At 36.3% G+C, this 20552-nt stretch overlaps 1 protein-coding gene across 31 annotated transcripts in view; it reads right to left on the bottom strand.

Moving 5' to 3' along the window:
• Positions 1-20552, bottom strand: part of EIF4G3 (eukaryotic translation initiation factor 4 gamma 3) — a 361242-nt gene that overhangs the window by 232471 nt on the left and 108219 nt on the right. For 28 of the 31 annotated variants that reach the window (XM_054502694.2, XM_054502727.2, XM_063667500.1 and 25 more), the window contains exon 3: positions 1770-1898. The exons of the other annotated variants lie outside the window; for them this stretch is intronic. In XM_054502694.2, coding sequence (XP_054358669.1) covers positions 1770-1898 — 129 coding nt within the window. The remainder of the gene's footprint in view (positions 1-1769; positions 1899-20552) is intronic. 31 annotated transcript variants of the gene reach the window in all.

The raw sequence follows: 20552 nt of genomic DNA, 5'->3' as shown, positions 1-20552 counted from the left end.
GCCTTTTAGCCAGTGTGCACTGCATCAGCTCTTGGCTATAAGAGATTGGTGCTGGAGAAGAAAGCTTTCCCCAATACTTCATAGTGCACATTTCCAGCAAGTTCCAGAACAAAGAGTTTCAGCAAGTTCTGAACAGTACCACAGTGGCTCTTCTACCACAGCCTTTGGCTCAACCCTACAGAGAAAGGCTCCCTATCTGAGCCTCTACTCAGCCCTAAGGTAAGCATTTGCTGTTTATATCTTATATTCTTGAGAGTGCATAGTTTTTCTCTCCTGATTAGACTCAGATTAATACACCTTCATAGTAAAGTTGAGAGGTTGTGTTCAGTCTAAGAAACCCAACACAAGAACCTCATTTAAACAATCAGGAGCTCATTTTGTTTTGTTTTCAATGTTTAAAACTCAAAATTATATAGGAATGATTTAGACTAAGTTTAGGTATAGCACTAAGTTCTTGACAAATGTATTTATATATTCATTAATAGGGCTATTTCTGTCACGGTTTGGCAAACTGTACATTCCTTTTCCAAACATTCTATAGTCTAAAATATAATTAATCAGCACATGGCCAGGAGATCAAGGCCAATCTGAGCAACATAGCAAGACCCCATCTCTACAAAAAATTTAACCAAAAAAAAAAAATTTAGCCGGGCATGGTGGCATGAGCCTGTGGTCTCAGCTAACTGGGAAGCTGAGGCATGAAGATCACTTGAGCCCAGGAGTTAGAGGTTACAGTGAGCTATGATCACGCCACTGTACTCCAGCCTGGGCCACGGAGCAAGACCCTGTCTCTAAAAAAATAACAAAGAAGGAATAAAAATTGTCTCTAAAAAATAATGAAGAATAAAAAATAAAATCAGCCCCTAACTTATAATCACCACCTTTAGCATTATTTTTAGTAATTCCTGATCTCTCCTATTATTCAAGCTCTAAAAGGCCTAAAATATGGAGGCTAAAATCACAAATAATGTTATAAAAATGATTTTCATTATCAAAAGAGTAGCTCTTACATGTAAATACTGATAATCTCACACAGTTAGGTCAACGTTATTGGCTTGACTCAGTCGACATTCTGCAAGGGACTTTATAACTCTAGCCAACTTTTAACCACAAGGAAATCCAAGCAGGCTTGCAACAGTAGTTCGGTGCAAGCTAAACAATATATCTTTGCAAACAGCTTAAGTGCAAGGAACACATAGGAACATCCTCCTTAAACAGTATCTGAATGTCTGTTGTTACTATTAAGTAGCAATACACTAAGGGGTTCACAATTCTTTTAACAGTTCAACAAAAACTTAAGCCTATCAAATTACAATAATCGACTTAGAAAACAATCAAACCAACAAACAAAAAATCCCACTGATGCTACTCAAGAGGGGAAGACACCAAGTTTTCACATAAGTAGAAAATAACCATTAATGCTTCACCCAAAAGGGGTGGAAGAGAGCAGCAGATTAAGCATGGAAAAGCAAATCAGTCCTTTGTGGGGGGCTTTTCAGTAAACTTTAGAATAAAACTCTAACTTCTTAAACAATGAAAATGAAAACTAAATATCACTGACAGTTAATTTTTAATGACTCCAAAATGAAATGTGTGAAATTTGTTAGTAGCCATCTTTATGAATGGTTAAGTCTGAAAAGAGCCAAAGACAAACTAGAAATTACTATACAAGTAATGTTTTATGTTACTGCTTAGGAGTCTCTTTAGAAAAACAAAAATGATGCTTTTACAAGGACATTTCTTATTTTTTTAAAAAAGGTTTATCTTACTTGAGAGAGTCCAGGGGACGATGCATGTCCCGGGGGCGTTGCCGCAAGATTTGGATGCCCCTTGTTTATTTCATGTGCTGAATAAGGGGATGGGGTAGGGGTTCCCGGCTGTCTTGCTACCTGTGTTACCTGTGAGGAAATCAATATTTAGTAAGAACATTATATTAGTAAATCAATCTTAATAAATACAGCTGAACTATCTGATTTTTAATTGGATTTCCTACCTCACAACTTACATTAAAATAAGCACCAGACTGAACAAACACTTAAAATAGAATTCTTTAAAAATATATACATGAATATTCTCATATTTGATAAAAGATTCTTGAAGCATGATCTCAAAACCAAAAATCATAAAGGAAAACACATGCTACAGGAAAGAAACAATACTTGAAACTACAAATTGTATGATACCATTTTGTAAAAGGAACAGAAAAGAAATAAATGGTTGAAAGAGGAGGGAGATGACTACAGAAGAGGAACAAGGAGATTTTTGAGGGTGACAGAACTATTCTGTATCATGCTTATAGTGAGAACTGAATGTCTCTGCTTGTCAAGACTTACGGATGCATACACTAAAAAGGGTGAATTTTACTAAACTACATCTCAATAAATCTAAACTCCAAAAATGGCAAGTTACTTATACGACATAATCTCATTTTTGTCTTTAAAACCATATATCTAGCCAGATGCTGTGGCTTATGCCTGTAATCCCAGCACTTTGGGAGGCCAACACAGGAAGACTGCTTAAGAACAGAAGTTTCAGACCAGCCTGTGCAACACAGCAAGACTTCATCCCTATTTTTAAAAAAAAATTTTTTTTCATTAGCTAGGCATGGTGGCATCCACCTGTAGACACAGCTACTCGGGAAGCTGAGGCAGAAGGACTGCTTGGGCCCAGGAGTTCAAGGCTTACGGTGAGCTATGATCACACCACTGTACTATACAACCTGGGTGACAGAGGAAGACCCTATCTCTTTAAATACAAAAAAATTTTTAAAAAGGACATCTAAATATACATATACATACACATGTGTAGGAATATTTCTATACACATATTTGTTAACGTATGCATATAATACACACACATACATCTAAAAACATGTATATGTAATATTTTTAAAGATCTGTAAGGAGATACACCAAAATCTTAACAGAAAGCATTATAGGTATTTATTTTCTCATTTATATTTTCTAATATAATACAATAATCACAAATTTATACAACTGAAAAATAATCAGCATGTTTTTATGTAACCAAAAATTTCATTTTCTCCATTTTTTGCAGGCAATAAATTGCTCATCAGCCCATGACAGATATGAAACCACTTTACTCAGACCCCTAGTGAAGTGTCTACCAATCAATCCTAGCCAGCTCTTCCCTCTTATAGTCTAATGCAGACTTAACACTGATGGTTTTGCAAACTTTCATGAATTATGGGCAGTTCTGTCCTCTGCTAAAATGAAAGAAGCCATTCTCCTTAAGCAATAGTTCTTAAATTTGAGAGGAACACAAATCCTTTGCCAATCTAGCATAAAATACAGACTTCTCAGAATCGTGTTATTAAGTGCATAAAACACATAGGATTATGACAACAAATGATCTATATTGAAATACAGGTATAAAAATATTAAAACAAATTCCTGACATAGTAATATATATTCTTCAGTGGTGCGTTAAAAATAATAACTAATGGCAATTGTTGTTTATATTCATAATGCAAAGAAATGCTACAATTCATCATTAGACATATTCTCTATTTTCAGTTCATAGGTCTTCTGAATTTTATCATAAAGTTAAAAACTCCGCTCAGAGAAAAAGGAAAATGGCCTGGAATTCACTCAGTCAAAAGGTCTGAAGAAAATCTAGTCCCTGGTACTCTAACCTTCAAATCACTTATAACTCTCTAAACAGATATAAACATCTTCAGGATCAGCTACCTGATCCCAATACTGAAATCAAATGGACTCACACAGAACTAACTAGAACCAAAAGCTTACAAGTTAAAAGACACATAAATGATGCTACAATATGACCAAAGATTAACACTTAAAATAATTGTATCTAGTTTCATCCTTGTTTTTTAAATAACTTTGATTATGATTTTCTTGGGAAAATTTTGTTTCCAATTTTGAGTGACTATTACATTTATAAGGGCATAAAGTTTACCATGAAATGTAACAGCATATATAAATCTCACCAAGGAAATTTTTCAAAGGAGAAAAGTTGGATTGCTATTTAAACATCTACTTTAGAAAATTAATAACCAGAAATGAAGCACTCTTATAAGTAAATTTCTTACCAACAAAGCTTACGAATTTATATTATTTCCCATGTTTTAGAATTAATTATTTTGATATTTTGCTAAAGTAAAACCTCAATATGAATACACATTTTAACATGGGAAAAATTCTATACAGTGAAATAAAGTGAAAATAAAAAGAGAGCAAACAAGTTAACTATATAAAATCTATCTTAGACCAGTTTTCTGATTTATTCTGATAAAAATTAAATACCAAATTTGCCCATGACAATTAAGTCATAGTAAAGTTTTTAAATACTATTGATAAAAAATATTAAAATACATTGTATGTTTATCAATTAAACTAACAAAAGTAAGTTAAAATAAAATCTTTGCCCCAATTATTGGCAGGGATCTAAGGAAACAGGACATAGATAAAATACTGTGAATGGGTTACTTTACTATCTTCCCAGGATTACAGGGCAATGTGTCACCAAGTGCTTCAAAACCATCACCCCAAAATTATTTCACTTTAGAGTACATACCCTAAAGAAAATCTCACCTCAAAAATTAGGAACTTAAAGATATATCCAGCAGCATTTCACATGATGGCAAAAACAGGTAGAAATAGCAACCAATGGGAAAATGAAGTAACATAACTGAACTAAATACATAAAAAATATAAACCTGTACACTAGTATCAATAGAAATATATGAAATAATTAGGAATAATAAAGGAAAAATACATCTGCAGAGCTGTAAAGATTGTAAGCTATGTTTCTTACAGAACTGTAAAGAGGTACTGACATATACTAAAGAATACTGAAAGAACAATTTAAATTATTACACATAAAATTAGTACCAATTGGTTTGTCAGAAAACTATTATATTGCCCCATAAAACACAAATATTTGAGAGAAAGAGAAAAAAGCATTGTGCCAAAGCCAAAAGTGCTGTTCTTTCTACATAAAAAGCTTCCTTAAAGGAAACACCAATGAAAAACAACTTTCATGGGTATATCCCTATGGTATGCATCCTTTGCAACTCTCAATAGTTCTGCCAAACTGGTAATCCTTTGGTATCAGATATTCTAAAAGGGCACTTCCTCCTAAATTTGGGGATGTCTACTGATAAAAGGAGGCCAAAGAAAATAAGTCTATATCAAAATAATAGAAGAACTAGAATTTCTAAGAAATTCCTCCTAGAAACAGGCTGTTACATATAATAAAAATCTCTCAGCTTCACTGTGCTCTATTCAATTCAAATAAGATCCTCTATTACATATGTCACACTGCATTAGGCATTCCATATTTGCTTTTAGTGTATTTGTTACAGGGCTTAATGTCTCTGCCAGGGAAAAAGGTATACCATCTTTAACTAGAAATTATAGAGAACAGAAATAGCACAATCCTATCCCAAAGAAATGGCACAAAGGCTAATAAAATTGTCATAGATAAAAATCAAATTTACACTAAAATTTAAATACCTCTTGCAAAATATTCCTAAATTAATGATTACGGAATCTTCTACTATCTAGCTAAGGGTTCTTCTCTCTTGGTAAACTGTTCAATTTCAGGTCATACTGTTGAAATCCATCTTCTTTAAAGGTAGCAGCAACAAGTTCTCATAAAAGAAAACAGGTACGTTTTCCCCTTATTTGAAAGATATTGCTACCTTCTCAACTATGAAGGCTGGGAGGGAGCAGAGGTGTAGAACAGCTGATAACAGCAACTACTTAACTACCTCCAAAGCTAAACAGACTGTTGTCTTTTCTATAATATTAATCCTAAGCAAAATACATCAACCATTTCTTGTAGTGCAATATATGTTTGTGTGTACTGCTTATTGCGTTTAAAAGAAAATATGCCCAAGAAACGTTGTTTCTTATAGGTATTATATTTTTGCACTGGTAACAATGTGGGGCTTCCAAAATTCTCATTCTCTTGCTGGTAGAAATGTAAACTGGGACAACCACTTTGGGAAGCAATTTGGCATTAGCTGGTAAGCTTGGAAACAGTCATGCCCTATGACCCAGCCATTCTACTCCTAGGTATACATCTGGTTGAAAACAATGAAAACGTGCACCAGGGTACATGAACAAAAATGTTCATAGTTGTATTGTTTTAATAACCAAAAATTGGAAACAACCCAACTGCTCATTAACAGAACTGATCAATAATGAAATTTTCATACACTGAAAATTTTCCTATACAGAAACAGAATAAAAAACTACCATAACACAATTTAGATGACCCTCATAAATGGTACTGAGTAAAAGATTAAGAAGAATATATAAAGTATGATTCCATTTATCCAAATATCCAAAACTGGCAAAACTTGACCATATTAGTCAATAGAGGTATACATGTTTAGCAACACTATAAAGAGAAGAAGGAAAATGACTTTTAAAAGGCAGATAGTATTATTTCTGGGGAGAGAGGAAATTATGACAGAAAGGGCATGTAATTTTTTTAAAGCTGGTGTAAAACTTTTCTTTTGCCTTAAAATTATTTGTTAAACTCTACCTTTAAGTTTTATGTACTTTTATGAATGGGTATTTTAATCCTCTTCCACACCACCTACCTCAAAAACAAGATTAAAGATGAAAACAAGCAAACTACTAACACCTGTGATAAAATATCACTTACATTGGTATTATACTGTTACTCTGCATAGAAGAAAGAAAATTTAAAAAGAAATACTGCTGCAAGAAAGAAAAGCTCTAAAATCTTGACTCAGTGGAAACTTCAGGTAGCTAGTGAATTTTCATTCAAGATTTCCACCAAAAAATAATCTCCTATAAAATTAATGATATTTGGTGGTTGGTGACCAATATTAACTTGACAAGAGTTTTTTAAAAATTTAAGGTAGACCATAAAGATCGTGCAAATTAGGATTAGTCATTAGGTATAAAGTTTATTTATCTAGCACTAACTTATTGGATTTGATTATATTCTGGCCAATTAAGAGCTATCATACATAAACCACAATTTTCAAATAATAAATAAAATATGGAAAACAAAGTTTCCTTAATATGATCATTCTTACATGACTCCAGAGCAAGAGAAATACCCCCTGGAGGAAACAAAATGGGAAAAAACTGGCCAGATGTAAACAACAGAGATTAGGGACTATGGAAAACGATAGAGAATGGCCACTCCCCAGAGGGCAGCAGATACTGAGATACTCTCCTGTAGTCAAGTACTGGCATGCAGGAATTCCAAATAAGCAGTGCTACTTCTTCAAAATTTTCAAGAGTAACCAAAAATAAGGCTTTCTGCATGAAATTGTCCTGACTTCCCATACACACTACAAGCCAAATAAACCATATATTGGTATATTAAAACACAGGCAGCCAGAGTGTGGATATGGCTCTAGGGGTATCTCATGATCATCATCAAATATAAACTTGCTTTTTAACTTTATGAAATCAGGTCTCACTGTGTTGCCCAGGCTGGGGTGCATTTGTGTGATCACAGCTCATTGCAGCCTCCATCTTCCAGGCTTAAGTGATCCACCCACCTCAGCCTCCACAGTAGCTGGGACTACACGCACATGCCACCATGCCCAGTAATTTTTCCTCTTCTTTTTTTTTTTTTTTTTTTTTTTTGTAGAAACAAGTTCTCACTGTGTTGCCCAGGCTGGTCTCAAACTCTGAAACTCAAGTGATCCTCCTACCTCTGCTTCCCAAAGTGCCAGGATTATAGGTATGAGCCACCACACCTGGCCAAACTTTCTATAAATACTCAGATATAGACTTGTGACTGGATTCTACACAAACAGGCATTGACTGAATAGATATATTGTTAAATATAACACACACACAAACCACTATGTTTTTATTCTATATATTTTATATAATATGAATGAAAACATACTGCTTTAAAAAGTATAGTAATTAATCAGTTACTAAAAGAATAACAGGAAACTCCAGGACTCCTATCAGGTAAATTAATTTTTCAGCAACAAATGATTCATATAAAGGTAAAAGGCACATGGTTTATATGTGTGACATCCCTTATTTTCTAAATCCCAAGATAAAATTTAGTTAGTGAGGTCATCTAAAAACATTTCAGCAGCTGCAATTCATACACAGAAATAACAAAGTTCAATTCTGGGTAGTTTTGAAAGATCCCAAAGCTTTTCTTAAGTGGGTAATTTCTATACTTTATGCTCCTCAAGCAGCAGAATAGATAAGTAGTCTTTTTCCCTTCATTAATATTTTGTATCATCCTAGTTCTTCCTTCAGGTCATTTATTTCCCCAAATCTACAGATATTGAGAACTAAATAAAAGCTGGTCTGCTCAACTAAAAGGAGCACTACAGTGGATACAAGGACGGAAGTTTTACTTATACATGACACTATTTGAATTCTGTTAATATCATTGCCAATCCCCAACCACCAAGAAAAAAAGAGGAAGAAAAAGAAAATGGCATTCCTCCTTGCTCTACTCTTACCTATACTTAATAGGTTGAATTACATGACATTCCATATTTACAGATATTCAAGTATATTTTAACCTTAAAAAAGAAAAGGTAATTTTATATGATTCAAGTAATACTTAAAAACTCAAGCAAACACACACCGTATATGTTCTACTATGGACTTTGTCAGCACTGGGTTTAATTCTGAGGGTTGCTTTTCTTATTTAGTAACTATTCAATAGAAACAAGAAAATGTTAAAATTGGAGGGTCAGTAACAAAGCTAACAAATGAAAAAATAAACGAATAAGAAAGAAGCACTTCCAAAAATGTCTAGGTATCAAAGGTTAACGAAAGTGGACCCTATGTGAATCCTTGAGGGCCACAGGGCAAACTCTTTTTATTGAGACAGGGTCTGTATCACCTATGCAGGTGTATAGTGGCCCGATCTCAGCTCACTGCAGGTTCCACCTACCTCCCAGGCTCAAGTGATCCTCCCACTTCAGCCTCCTGAGTAGCTGGGACTACAGGCACGCACTACCACGCCCGGCTAATTTTTTATTTTTTGTAGAGACAAGATTTCGCCATGGTGCCCAGGCTGATCTTAAGTTTTTCTGGGCTCAAGGGGTCCGCCCGCCTTGGCCCTCCAAAGTGCTGAAATTAGAGGCGTGCGTCACCGCATCCAACCAGGGTGGACTCAAATCTAAGATGGCTCTCAGTATTCCTGTACTTGGTGTACACACCCTGAATAATTCCCTCCTCTGAAGAATGAGGGGTGCCAGTGAATATAATAGGGTATCACTGATGTGGCCAGGTAATTTATCAGTTATCTGAATTAATCAAGAGACAAATCACAAACTTAACAGCTTAAAACAACACATATTTAAGTCCTTGTTGGCATGGTAAGGACTTAGGGTTTTATTCTAACATGACTGGGAACCTACTGAAGTTTTAAGCAGGAGTGTGAAAAGATCAAATGTTTTCCAAAGATCATTTTGGTTGCATTGTAAGAATAAGAACTGAAGAGTACAAGAATAGAAGCAGAGATTAGTTAAAAGCTATCATGCCAGGCCGCAGTGGCTCACATCTGTAGTCCCAGCTACTTGGAAGTGTAAAGCAAGAGGCCCAACAGTTTGGCGCTGTAAGGCACCATGATCATGCCTGTGAAAAACCACTGCATCACAGCCTGGTCAACATAGCAAGATCCTGTCTCTTAAGAGAAAAAAAAAAAAGCTACTGCAATCGTCTTGGCCACAACTAATGGTGGCTTAGAACACAGTAGTAACAAGATAATTTGTTTGAGCAGGTGGGACAGAAAGGAATGTAGACTGATTGATTCATTCATTCATTTAACATATATTTATTGAGAACTTTATACCAAGCATTGTACTAGCTGCATGGAATACATCAGTAAAAGAGACTAAAATCCCTGCATTCCTGGAGTTTACAGTCTAGTTGAAATACTAACAGCCATAATACTTAAGTAAATTACATAGTATACTTGAAAGTGATAGATTATGGATATCAGGGATGGATTTTAAGTTTATGGCTTGAAAGATTAGGTGGGAAGAAGGGAAAGTATTCCTAATCCAAAATGCTTGGTACCAGAAGTATTTCAGTTTTTTTTAAATTTTTGAATATATGCACTGTACCACTTCAGCAGCCCTAATCCAAAAATCCAAAATCCAAATGCTCTAATCATCATTTTCCTTGAGCATAATGTTGGCACTCCAAAACGTTCAGATTGTGAAGCACTGTATATTTTTGGATCTGTTCAACCTGTATTACTGTGAGACAGGATTAGAGGCAGAATAGACAAAGGGAAAGGGATAATCACAAGTAGTTTTAGATGCCTATCAGAGACTCAAATGGAAATAATAAGTAGTGTGTTGAATATATGAATCTAAGCTCAGGAGAGCAGTCAGGGCCAAGCAAATAAATCTAGAGGTAGGTTCATTACCAACATTCCACATAGCATCTAAGCTAATTATCGAAACTAGCAAATTTCAGATGAAAAAGTCTGAAACTTATGAGAGGAAGATGGCAAAAGGCAGAGCTAAAATTTATTTCTAGATCAATTTTGTCAATGTCAATTGTTACATACTCAAGGTTGTGCTCACTCTCATTATGTAATCAATATGGTTTATTTCTCTGCTTGGTTTTTTTTTTTTTTTTTTTTTTTGAGACAGAGTCTCACTCTGTCACCCAGGCTGCAGTAGAGTGGCGCGATCTCGGCTCACTGCAACCTTCACTTCCCGGGTTCAAGCAATTCTCCTGCCTTAGCCTCCCAAGTAGCCAGGACTACAGGCACATGCCACCATGCCTGGCTAATTTTTGTATTTTTAATAGAGACAAGATTTCACCATGTTGGCCAGGCTGGTCTCAAACACCTGACCTCAAGTGATCCATCCACCTTGGACTCCCAAAGTGCTGAGATTACAGGCGTGAGCCACCACGCCCGGTCTCTCTGTTTGCTTTTTGTTTGTTTCTGAGGCAGGGTCTTGCTCTGTCACTCAGGCTGAAGCACAGTAGTGCAATCATAGCCCACTGCAACCTCAAACTCCAGGGCTCAAGCAATCCTCTCGTTTCAGCCTCCCAAGTAGTTAAAACTACATGTGTGTGCCACTACACTGGGCTAATTTGTTTTATTTTTTGGAGAGACAGGGCCTCACTATGTTGCCCAGGCTGGCTTCAAACTCCTGGGCTCAAGTGATCCTTCCACCTCAGCCTCCCGAAGTACTGGGATTACAGGCATGAGCCACTACTCCTAGCCTCTGCTTGTAATTCTAAAAGAAAATAAACAAGATCATCAGAGAATAAATCAGTAATATCCTAAACTAAAATTAAATCAAAGTCAGAATCTCAGAATTTCAAAATATAGGCAAAAGGTGACTAAGGAACAATCAAACCAATGTCAGTAGTCTCAGAATTGATATGGATCTAGCACCACAGAGAAGACGTAAGCAGTAGATATAACCATAGATATAGATATAGATACAGATATAGATATATATATATTTTTTGAGATGGAGTTTTACTCTTGTTGCCCAAGCTGGAGTGCAATGGTGCGATCTTGGCTCACTGCAACCTCCGCCTCCCGGGTTCAAGCGATTCTCCTGCCTCAGCCTCCCAAGTAGCTGGGATTACAGGCGCACGCCACCACGCCTGGCTAATTTTTTCTATTTTTAGTAGAAATGGGGTTTTACCATGTCAGCCAGGCTGGTCTTGAACTCCTGACCTCAGATGATCCGCCCACCTTGGCCTCCCAAAGTGCTAGGATTACAGGCGTAAGCCACCGTGCCCAGCCGATATATATATTTTTTAAATAATGGGTCTGCTGATGCTGGGACAGAATATAAAGGATAGGAGGGATACCACATAGCAATCCAAACCAGTTTGATATGATTCCTAATTTCACCTACTGTCATCATAAATGAGTTATGTGATAAATACCATAGAATATATATTTATTTTTTTAATTTTTTTGAGGCTGAGTCTCACTTTGACACCCAAGCTAGAATGCAGTGGCACAATCACAACTCACCGGAGCCTCCACCTCCCAAGCTCAATCAATCCTCTCACCTCAGCTTCCTGAATAGCTGGGACTACAGGCACATGCTATGACGCCCGGCTAATAGGAGATGTATTTAAAGTACTGCTGAAAAATCAAGTCACCAGGTCTGAGAAGAATCTGGAAGGGTTTGGTGGCACCTGACTTACACTTTGAGAACAACAAGGGTTCAGATCAAAAGTTAGAGGCAGTATTTTGAAAAGAATATTGATTCTGCTGAGAGAGAATTAAAAAAAATAGAAAACTAATGGATGCCAAGAAACTATGTGACAGTTGTTTGAACACTGTTAAGAGTAAAAAGTACTAACTCATTAGAGAACAAGTAAATACATTCTTAAAATATATATTTAGAAAAATGTGTTTTAAAAATGAGAAGTTGCTTATGGTATAATTTTAAGTAAAGAAAGCAGGACAGAAATTTGTGGTGCACTAATAACTTTTTTTTTAAATGCACAGCAAAACAACTTGAAGGATCATGTTAAAATGGGTGGTGTGAGTCTTTTGTTAACAACATCATGGATCATGTTTTTCCTGTCATACTTTTCATTTTGGAGGTGGGGGTTGGGGGGGACGGAGTCTCACTCTGTTGACCAGACTGGAGTGCAGTGGTGCAATCTTGGCTCACTGCAACCTCCGCCTCCCGGGTTCAAGCAATTCTCCTGCCTCAGCCTCCCAAGTAGCTGGGATTACAGGCGCATGCCATCACACAAAGCTAATTTTTTTTTTTTTTGGTATTTTTATTACAGATGGGGTTTCGCCACCTTGGCCAGGCTGGTCTGCAACTCCTGACCTGACCTCAGGTGATTCACCTGCCTCAGCCTCCCAAAGTGCTGGGATTACAGGCATGAGCCACCATGCCCAGCCTCCTGTCATACTTTTCTGTTTCCATTTTTCTAGCAGACACATTAATTTTATAGTGAGCAAAATCTGCTATTTGGAACTTGGCAGTGAGGTATCCAAACTGTCTTATAAAATCCTGCTTAAGCCAATGATGTAGTTGAGGATGGCGAGGTTCATGCTATCCTTTGTGCCCTGCAGCCACCCAGAGACTGCAAGGACGCAATCAGTGAGTGATCACTGATTCTTATCATCTGTTTGCGTCCTTGCAATCCTTGTGGACAGGAACAGGATTTAATGAGTACTTATCACAGTACTTGCAGACAAGTGGCCACTCAGATGTTTAAGTATAAATATTTTCTCTGCTACTAACTCAGCCAAATCTTACTATTATACGGCTATTTGAGGGTAAAATTATCTAGAATATCAACTCATGAAGACATCAGGTAGCCATGGCTGCTTTACAGCCTAAAGGGAGGAAGCCAAGATAGTAAAAAGATTTTTATTTCTTTCACTGCTAATAGAATCATGTAGAACTGTATTATGATTCCAAGGTCCTTTCCCAGTTCAATAGCAAAACCTTGATCAGTTAGGAATGACTGTCTTGAATAAAAAAAAAAAAAAAAGAGAGTGGTACGGTTTGTCTATTCTATTAAATCCAATCATTTAGTAAAACTACACAAAAGTAGTAACAGTCTACATAAGCATAACAAATTAACTCCTTACTTTTTCAAGGAATACATATATTACAGGCCAATTGCTGTCCCTGTGGTCAGAAGCAGGAACACTTGACAACTGACCTTCTGAGGAGTGATGGCTTTTAACAGACACTCACATTCTCTTTCTTATGTTCAAAACCCACAGTCAGAGCTTTCCACCAGGACAAGGTTGTATGCGAGTCTGGAGATTACTGATATACATTCAGTGACTGCAATGGAATTAGTCATTTACCAACTTACAACTTAATTTTTTAAAACTAATGCTTTACTGTTTTCCTGTTGATCTTTAGTCAGTTGCTAATCAACTAGTTATTTAACTGATCCAAGGTAAGTGAATTCTATTTTAATTCCAAGGTATTAATAAATCTCAGATTTTAGTATTCAACTATAAGCATAAATTCAATTATATTATCAAAACCACAATATTAAGTTCCTCTGACACAGATCCAAATCATATAAGATGTGTAATATATGCCCCCATTCTGAGGCTGAGTCACGAATTATCACTTTCCAAACACAAACTTGAAAGAAGGAACATAAACAGAAAGTAAACAGATTCAAGGTATCCAAGTAAGCTAAACAGCATCAATAAAAGGGCACAGGGTTGTTTCTACAAAAAAAAAAAAAAATTAGGTATGGTGGTGTGCACTTGTAGTCCTAGCTCTAGGGAGGCTGGGATGGGAGGATTAAGCGCATAAGTTGCAGCAAGCTATGATCATGCTACTGCACTCCAGCCTGGGAGACAGACTGAAACTCTATCTTAAAAAAAAACAGTGGTGGGGTGGGGGTGGGGGGAAGAAAAAAAGAAAAAAATGAGCGTGGGTTTTGGTGTCAGAGACCCAAGTTTGAATTCTGGCTCTACTACACAGAAACTATATAAGCAAATTACTTAAGTTTAGTTTCCTCTTCTGTAAAAGTGAGAAGTAAGGACTTATGCTGATTTATTCAACATATTAAGATAACATTTATCATAATGCTTAGTATATAAAAAGTGTCCTAAAATGGTAGCTCTTTGTGTTTAATTATTTACAAATATTTAAACTGTTGGTTTAAAATCCTAATATTAAGCCAGTAAGTGTAAGACAGTTTTGGGTTGAAATGATTCCTGCTTGATTTTCATTTATACAAATGGGGGTGAGGGTGATACAATAAACCTAAAGGTGTGGTTTGCAAAGTCTAATCCTTTAAGCAAGTTTAAAATAAATACTTGACCAGCCTAGGAAACATGGCAAAACTCTGTCTCTAATAAAAATACAAAAATTAGCCGGAGGTTGTGGCTACTCAAGAGGCTAAAGTGGGAGAGGGCCAACTGAGCCCAAGAGGTCAAGGGTGCAGTGAGCCATGATCATACCACTGGGCAACAGAGCGAGACTCTGTCTCAAAAGAAAATTAATAATAACAAATAACTAAATACTTGACACCTCATCCTAATTGATTTTTCTGAATTTTTTTAAAAGTTATGGGGGGAGGGGGAGGGATGAGGGGCCAGGTCCTGCAGCCTCATCAGACTCAGTCCACTCCTGGAGGAAAAAAAAAGGTAAAAAATATAAAAACATTTAAAAAAATAAAGTTACTAAACAAATGATTTTTGAACAAAGAATAAAAATATACCATTGATTTTACATTAGATATGAAAAAAATTAACATAGAAATGTTATAGCCATAAGAAATTAACATAGTCAAAAGTTCTTTGGGATCTGTAACAGCTAAAGAAACTAAACACCTTTCTAATCTAGTATTCTGCATTCTATATGGCAATTAAGCAACCACACAATGACAGTTTAAATGCACAAAGAACAGTTTCTAATCCTTCACAATTTCTTGCCTACAGAATTCCCCTGACAGCCAGATGTGCTTTAAAAGATAAAAAGGGAACTGTATAAAGTTGAAGTTAAATGCTACAGTGTCTATCAAAGTTTACAGTAAAAACTGATCTTTCTATTCATGCCAATAATAAATCCATGCCTGGAGATACTAATGGTCTTTGTTTCTTTCTCCTTAAAATAATTAAAACTCCATTTACCACACAACTAGTTATTAAAATCTAATTTCCTATGACTCATTTTAGTTAAATGTGGTCCAGATCAGTTGTTTTATTTTTAAAAACAGTACATATACTTTGTAAAATTGCTGTGAAGGGAATATCCCACAGTTCAAAGAAACACATTTTCAGTTTTCAAACATTAAAGAACTTTATTATTATTTCTACTGTTTTCTTATCCCAGAAATTCAAAAGACATTTATAACTGGCATTTAACAAAATAACACACCGTTGTATCTTTAAGGTTAATCCTTCTTTTGAAGAAAAGTAATCAAGTAAATACATATTAAATAATTTTTTTCTTTTTTTTTTTTTTTTTGAGAAGGAGTTTCATTCTTGTCACCTAGGGTGGATTGCAATGGCATGATCTTGGCTCACTGCAACCTCTGCTTCTGTTTAAGGGACTCTCCTGCCTCAGCCTCCCGAACAGCTGGGATTACAGGCGCCCACCACCATGCCTGGCTAATTTTTGTATTTTTAGTAGAGATGGGTTTTCACCATGTTGGCCAGGCTGGTCTCGAACTCCCAACCTCACGTGATCTGCCCGCCAGAGCCTCCTAAAGTGCTAGGATTACAGGCATGAGCCACCACGTCTGGCTTTTATTAAATAATATTTTAACAAGGTATCTGATTTAACATTTAATGAGCAAATTCACATTAAATATTAACAACAAGGAATCCTAACTTTCATAAATGTCATTAATCAGCAAGCAGATACCATGATGGGTAGAAAAAGACATAAAATTTTTAATAACCAGAATACAACTGAATACCACACGTATAAATGCTTTTTAAGAAAATACTTCAAAATAGAAGGGTAAATAAAATCTTAATAAGATACCTCTCCATTTAATATACTGTAAAGTCGAAGTTGAGCTATTTCCAAATCGTAGTAATCAGGGTCAAAGTGCAACACAGCACCCCTGCAAGGGGAAAATCTGTCTAGACTAGAATAAGGAATCTTATCAGTGAGAGTTATTGAACTCTCTTAAAACTGCAGTTAAAAAATAAAAAAAGAGGCCAGGCGCGCCACTGCACTCCAGCCTGAGTGACAGAGCGAGACGCCATCTCAAAAAAAAAATAAATAAATAAAAAATAAAATAAAAAAAGAAAACCCCTATGTTTGTATGTTTATTGTTCTGCAAAGTAGATTCATACCTTTCATCAGATTTTCAAAAGGGTCCTAATCCCCCAAAAATTGAGTATTGCTTTTGACCTTACTTGTGATCTTCACAAAAAGAAGGGTCCAGGCACAGTGGCTCATGCCTATAATCCCAGCACTTTGGGAGGCCGAGGCGGGTGTATCACCTGAGGTCAGGAGTTCAAGACCAGCCTGGCCAACATGGTGAAACCCTGTCTCTACTAAAAATACAAAAAATTAGCCGGGCAAAGGCACTTGTAATCCCAGCTACTCGGGAGGCTGAGGCATGAGTATCGCTTGAACCTAGGAGGCGGAGGTTGCAGTGAGCCAAGATCGTACCACTGCACCTGTACTCCAGTCTGGGTGACAGAATGAAACTCTGTCTTTAAAAAAAACAAAAACAAAAACAAAAACAGAATACTTCACATGAACTTGTAGACTCAAACAAACCTGTATTCAAATTACATGTCTCCAAGTCCCATTTTCCTTTGTTGTAAATAAAGGTTGTCGTAAGTATTAAACAATATCATGAATGTAAAGCATTTAGCACAGTGTCTGGGACACTGTAATCACTCAATAAATGTTAAAAGATCCACTGAAGTTCAAATCCAACCTCTACCACACACTACCTGGATAACTTTGGGCAGGATAAGTCACCTCTGTGACTATTTGCCAACTAACAATGGGGAATGTAATTATACCTACCTCATACAGTTGTCATGAGGATTGAGTTAATACACATAAAATGCTTAGAAAAGTAACTGTTACACAGTTAGTGTTACTTTATAGTAATAAAGAAAATATTCTACAGGTTGAGTATCCCTATCTGAAAAATTTGGAACCAGAAATGTTTCAGATTTCAGATTTTGGAACACCTGCATTATACTTACCAGTTCAGCACCCCCAATCTGAAAATCCAAAATCTGAACTGCTCCATTGAGCATCTCCTTTGAGAATAATGCTGGTACACAAAAAGTTTCAGGTTTTAGAACATCAGATTTTGAATGTTTTGATTAGAGATGCTCCACCTGTATAAACTATTCTGTTGAGTTTTTCACCAGTTAACTCCTCTGCCTAGGTTTGGTCAATTTTTGTATCTATTTCATGGCTCATTACACTATGTAGCTCTAACCTTATCCTCCACCTCAAAGGCTTTAACTGATGTATGTACGCTCATTCCAGTATCTTGTAAGATGCAGTCCAAACTTGCTGCCCATCCACATTTTATGGCTTCTTAGAGTTCATCTAGATACCATCTTTCTGTGTTTAACCATGCTTCACTCCTCCAAGTACTTTTGCTTAATGAGAATCCAGAAAAACTATACCAGTAAATATATTACTTATTTACATATTTTTGTTCTCATTTACATAATCATTAATGTCTCTTCCTCACGTTCCCACATGTACTTAAAACAACGTATCACCATCTTGCCTGGTAAAATGAGCACTCTTAAAGACAAAGATCATAGTGTCCACCACTGCTTTCTCACGTTACCAGGCACAAAACCTTGCATATAGCTCTCTTTCAATGTATGTTTTCTAAATTAAGTTTATCTCAATATTCTTAAAAGCTCTACAACATCTCCAATGTTTAGGCCCCTGGAAAAGCAAGCTCCAAGAGGCCAGAGGATCTTTCAGTTATTTTGTACTTAGGACAACACAGAAAAGTAACTTCAAACACATTTTAGACTGTCACAACAGGAAAGGCTGTTCTCTATTTAGAAAGAAAGGCAAAACAGAAAAAAGACTGAGTCTAACTCGTAGGAATTTTTACCAGCGGGGAGGAGGGGGCGGGAAAGCAGCAGCAGCATCTGGATTTCACAAATATTTGATGACACTGACTGTGAGGTTTGTCGAAAGAAAAGAGGATGAGCTAATCATGGGTAAGAATGAGATTTTTTGTGTGTGTTCTAAGCAAAAGGTGAGCACAGGAAGAATAGGGAAATGAAATATACTCAATCGCGGTTATCTTATAAATCATTATATAATTCAGTCAAAGATGATCTTTCAAAGTAATGCAAGACTTGAACTCAGCTAACTGTCCTATATTAAAACTTTGGAAAAATAAATTTAAGACCACAAAGGAAAACGGCAAGCCACAACTTATTACTGCTAATACAATATTATTTTTCAATAATCTGGGAAAATTTTAAGGCCACTGTGGAAAACCATTTGCATCTAGTGATTGAATCAGAATAGAATTATTGCCAATTTGCATATCAGGCAGTGGCAACTAAGACTGTGAGAAAAAAAAGTTTGATGCTTAGTTTCTCTAATTGCTACAATAATGTATAAACATGATTTTTGTTTAAAAAAAAAGAAAAAGTAGTGCCCTCTTTATCCTTCAAATCCCACTCCATTCCCTATGGCAAAATGATTAATACTCTGAAGCACATTATTACAAACCTTTCTATACACTTACAAATGTGTAAAAATAATAGCAACAACACAATAATAAATATTCAATGACATGTTTTCCTCTCCACTTATCAAAACATTAGAGATCTTTCCAAGTCAATAAACATACCCACTTCATTCTTGTTCTAAATGTTTAAGTAGTACTTCATGGTGTAGATATAATTACATTCTTTTTAACTATTAATTTTTTAAAACTCCTTAATGAAAAGAACTATATAACCTATTCACATATTAAGAGCCAAACATATATGTGCAAACATAAAATAAAAAACAAACTACCTTCTTTTTGCTAAGTTTCAGAAATGTTAATTAATATAAATTGGAACCACTCAAAAACTGAAGAGAGGGCAGTTTTAGAATATCAAAGGTAAACTGACATTCCATAAACATTCTTGACAGCACAATAATAATTCTTAATTAGTAATAATAGACTGTATCTTTTTGTAAGTGTAAAAAGAAACTTCCAAAGAACTTGAAAGTGGACTAATTGATGTTTACTGTTGTCTAGTAAGTTCATTTTATTCTATTTCATTCCATTTCTTGAGAGTAGGTACAACCACTACCACCCCCTCATACCCTGCATACAATAGGTTCTTCAGTGCAAATGACTGATTTTCAACATTAGTTAATGCAATTCATATCAGATATAAAGAATAAATTGAAAATTCACATTAGCTTTAGTAGCCAAAATAAATGATTGATCTAATATAAGAAACATGTTAGCCAGGTGGCATGGCTCGTGCCTGTAATCTCAAAACCTTGAAAGGCTAGGGCAGGAGGATCGTCTGAGGCCAGGAGTTCTAGACAAGCCTGGGCAACAGTGAGATCCTGTCACTACAGAAAATGAAACAAAACAAAATTAGCCGGGCATGACGACATGCACCTGTAGTCCCAGCTACTTGGGAGGCTGAAGCAGGAAGATTGCTTGAGCCCAGGAGTTCAAAGTTAATTACAGTGAACTATGATCATGCTACCATGCTCCAGCCCGGACAACAGGGTGAGAACCTGTTTCCAAAAAAACAAAGAGAAACACATCTACTCCATGTAAACCTCCAGTGCAGTCCTGACACTCCACAGAAGGTTCCACAGATAAAAACTGTATCCACTACTACCATCTGCAAAAACTGGCATTTGAAAAGCACTTACACGGCTGGGCACGGTGGCTCATGCCTGTGATCCCAGCACTTTGGGAAGCCAAGGAAGGCGGATCACGAGGTCAGGCGTTGAAGACCAGCTTGACCAAAATACAAAAATTAGCCAGGCATGGTGGTGCGTGCCTGTAATCCCAGCTACTCAGGAGGCTGAGGCAGGAGAATCGCTTGAACCCAGGAGGCGGAGGTTGCAGTGAGTCAAGATTGCGCCACTGCACTCCAGCCTAGGTGACAGAGCG

The sequence above is a fragment of the Pongo pygmaeus genome, chromosome 1 (genome assembly GCF_028885625.2).
Source record: "Pongo pygmaeus isolate AG05252 chromosome 1, NHGRI_mPonPyg2-v2.0_pri, whole genome shotgun sequence".
NCBI lineage: Eukaryota > Metazoa > Chordata > Mammalia > Primates > Hominidae > Pongo > Pongo pygmaeus.
The sequence above is the reverse complement of the archived record's forward strand: the minus strand, read 5'-3'. Positions and strand labels throughout refer to the sequence as shown.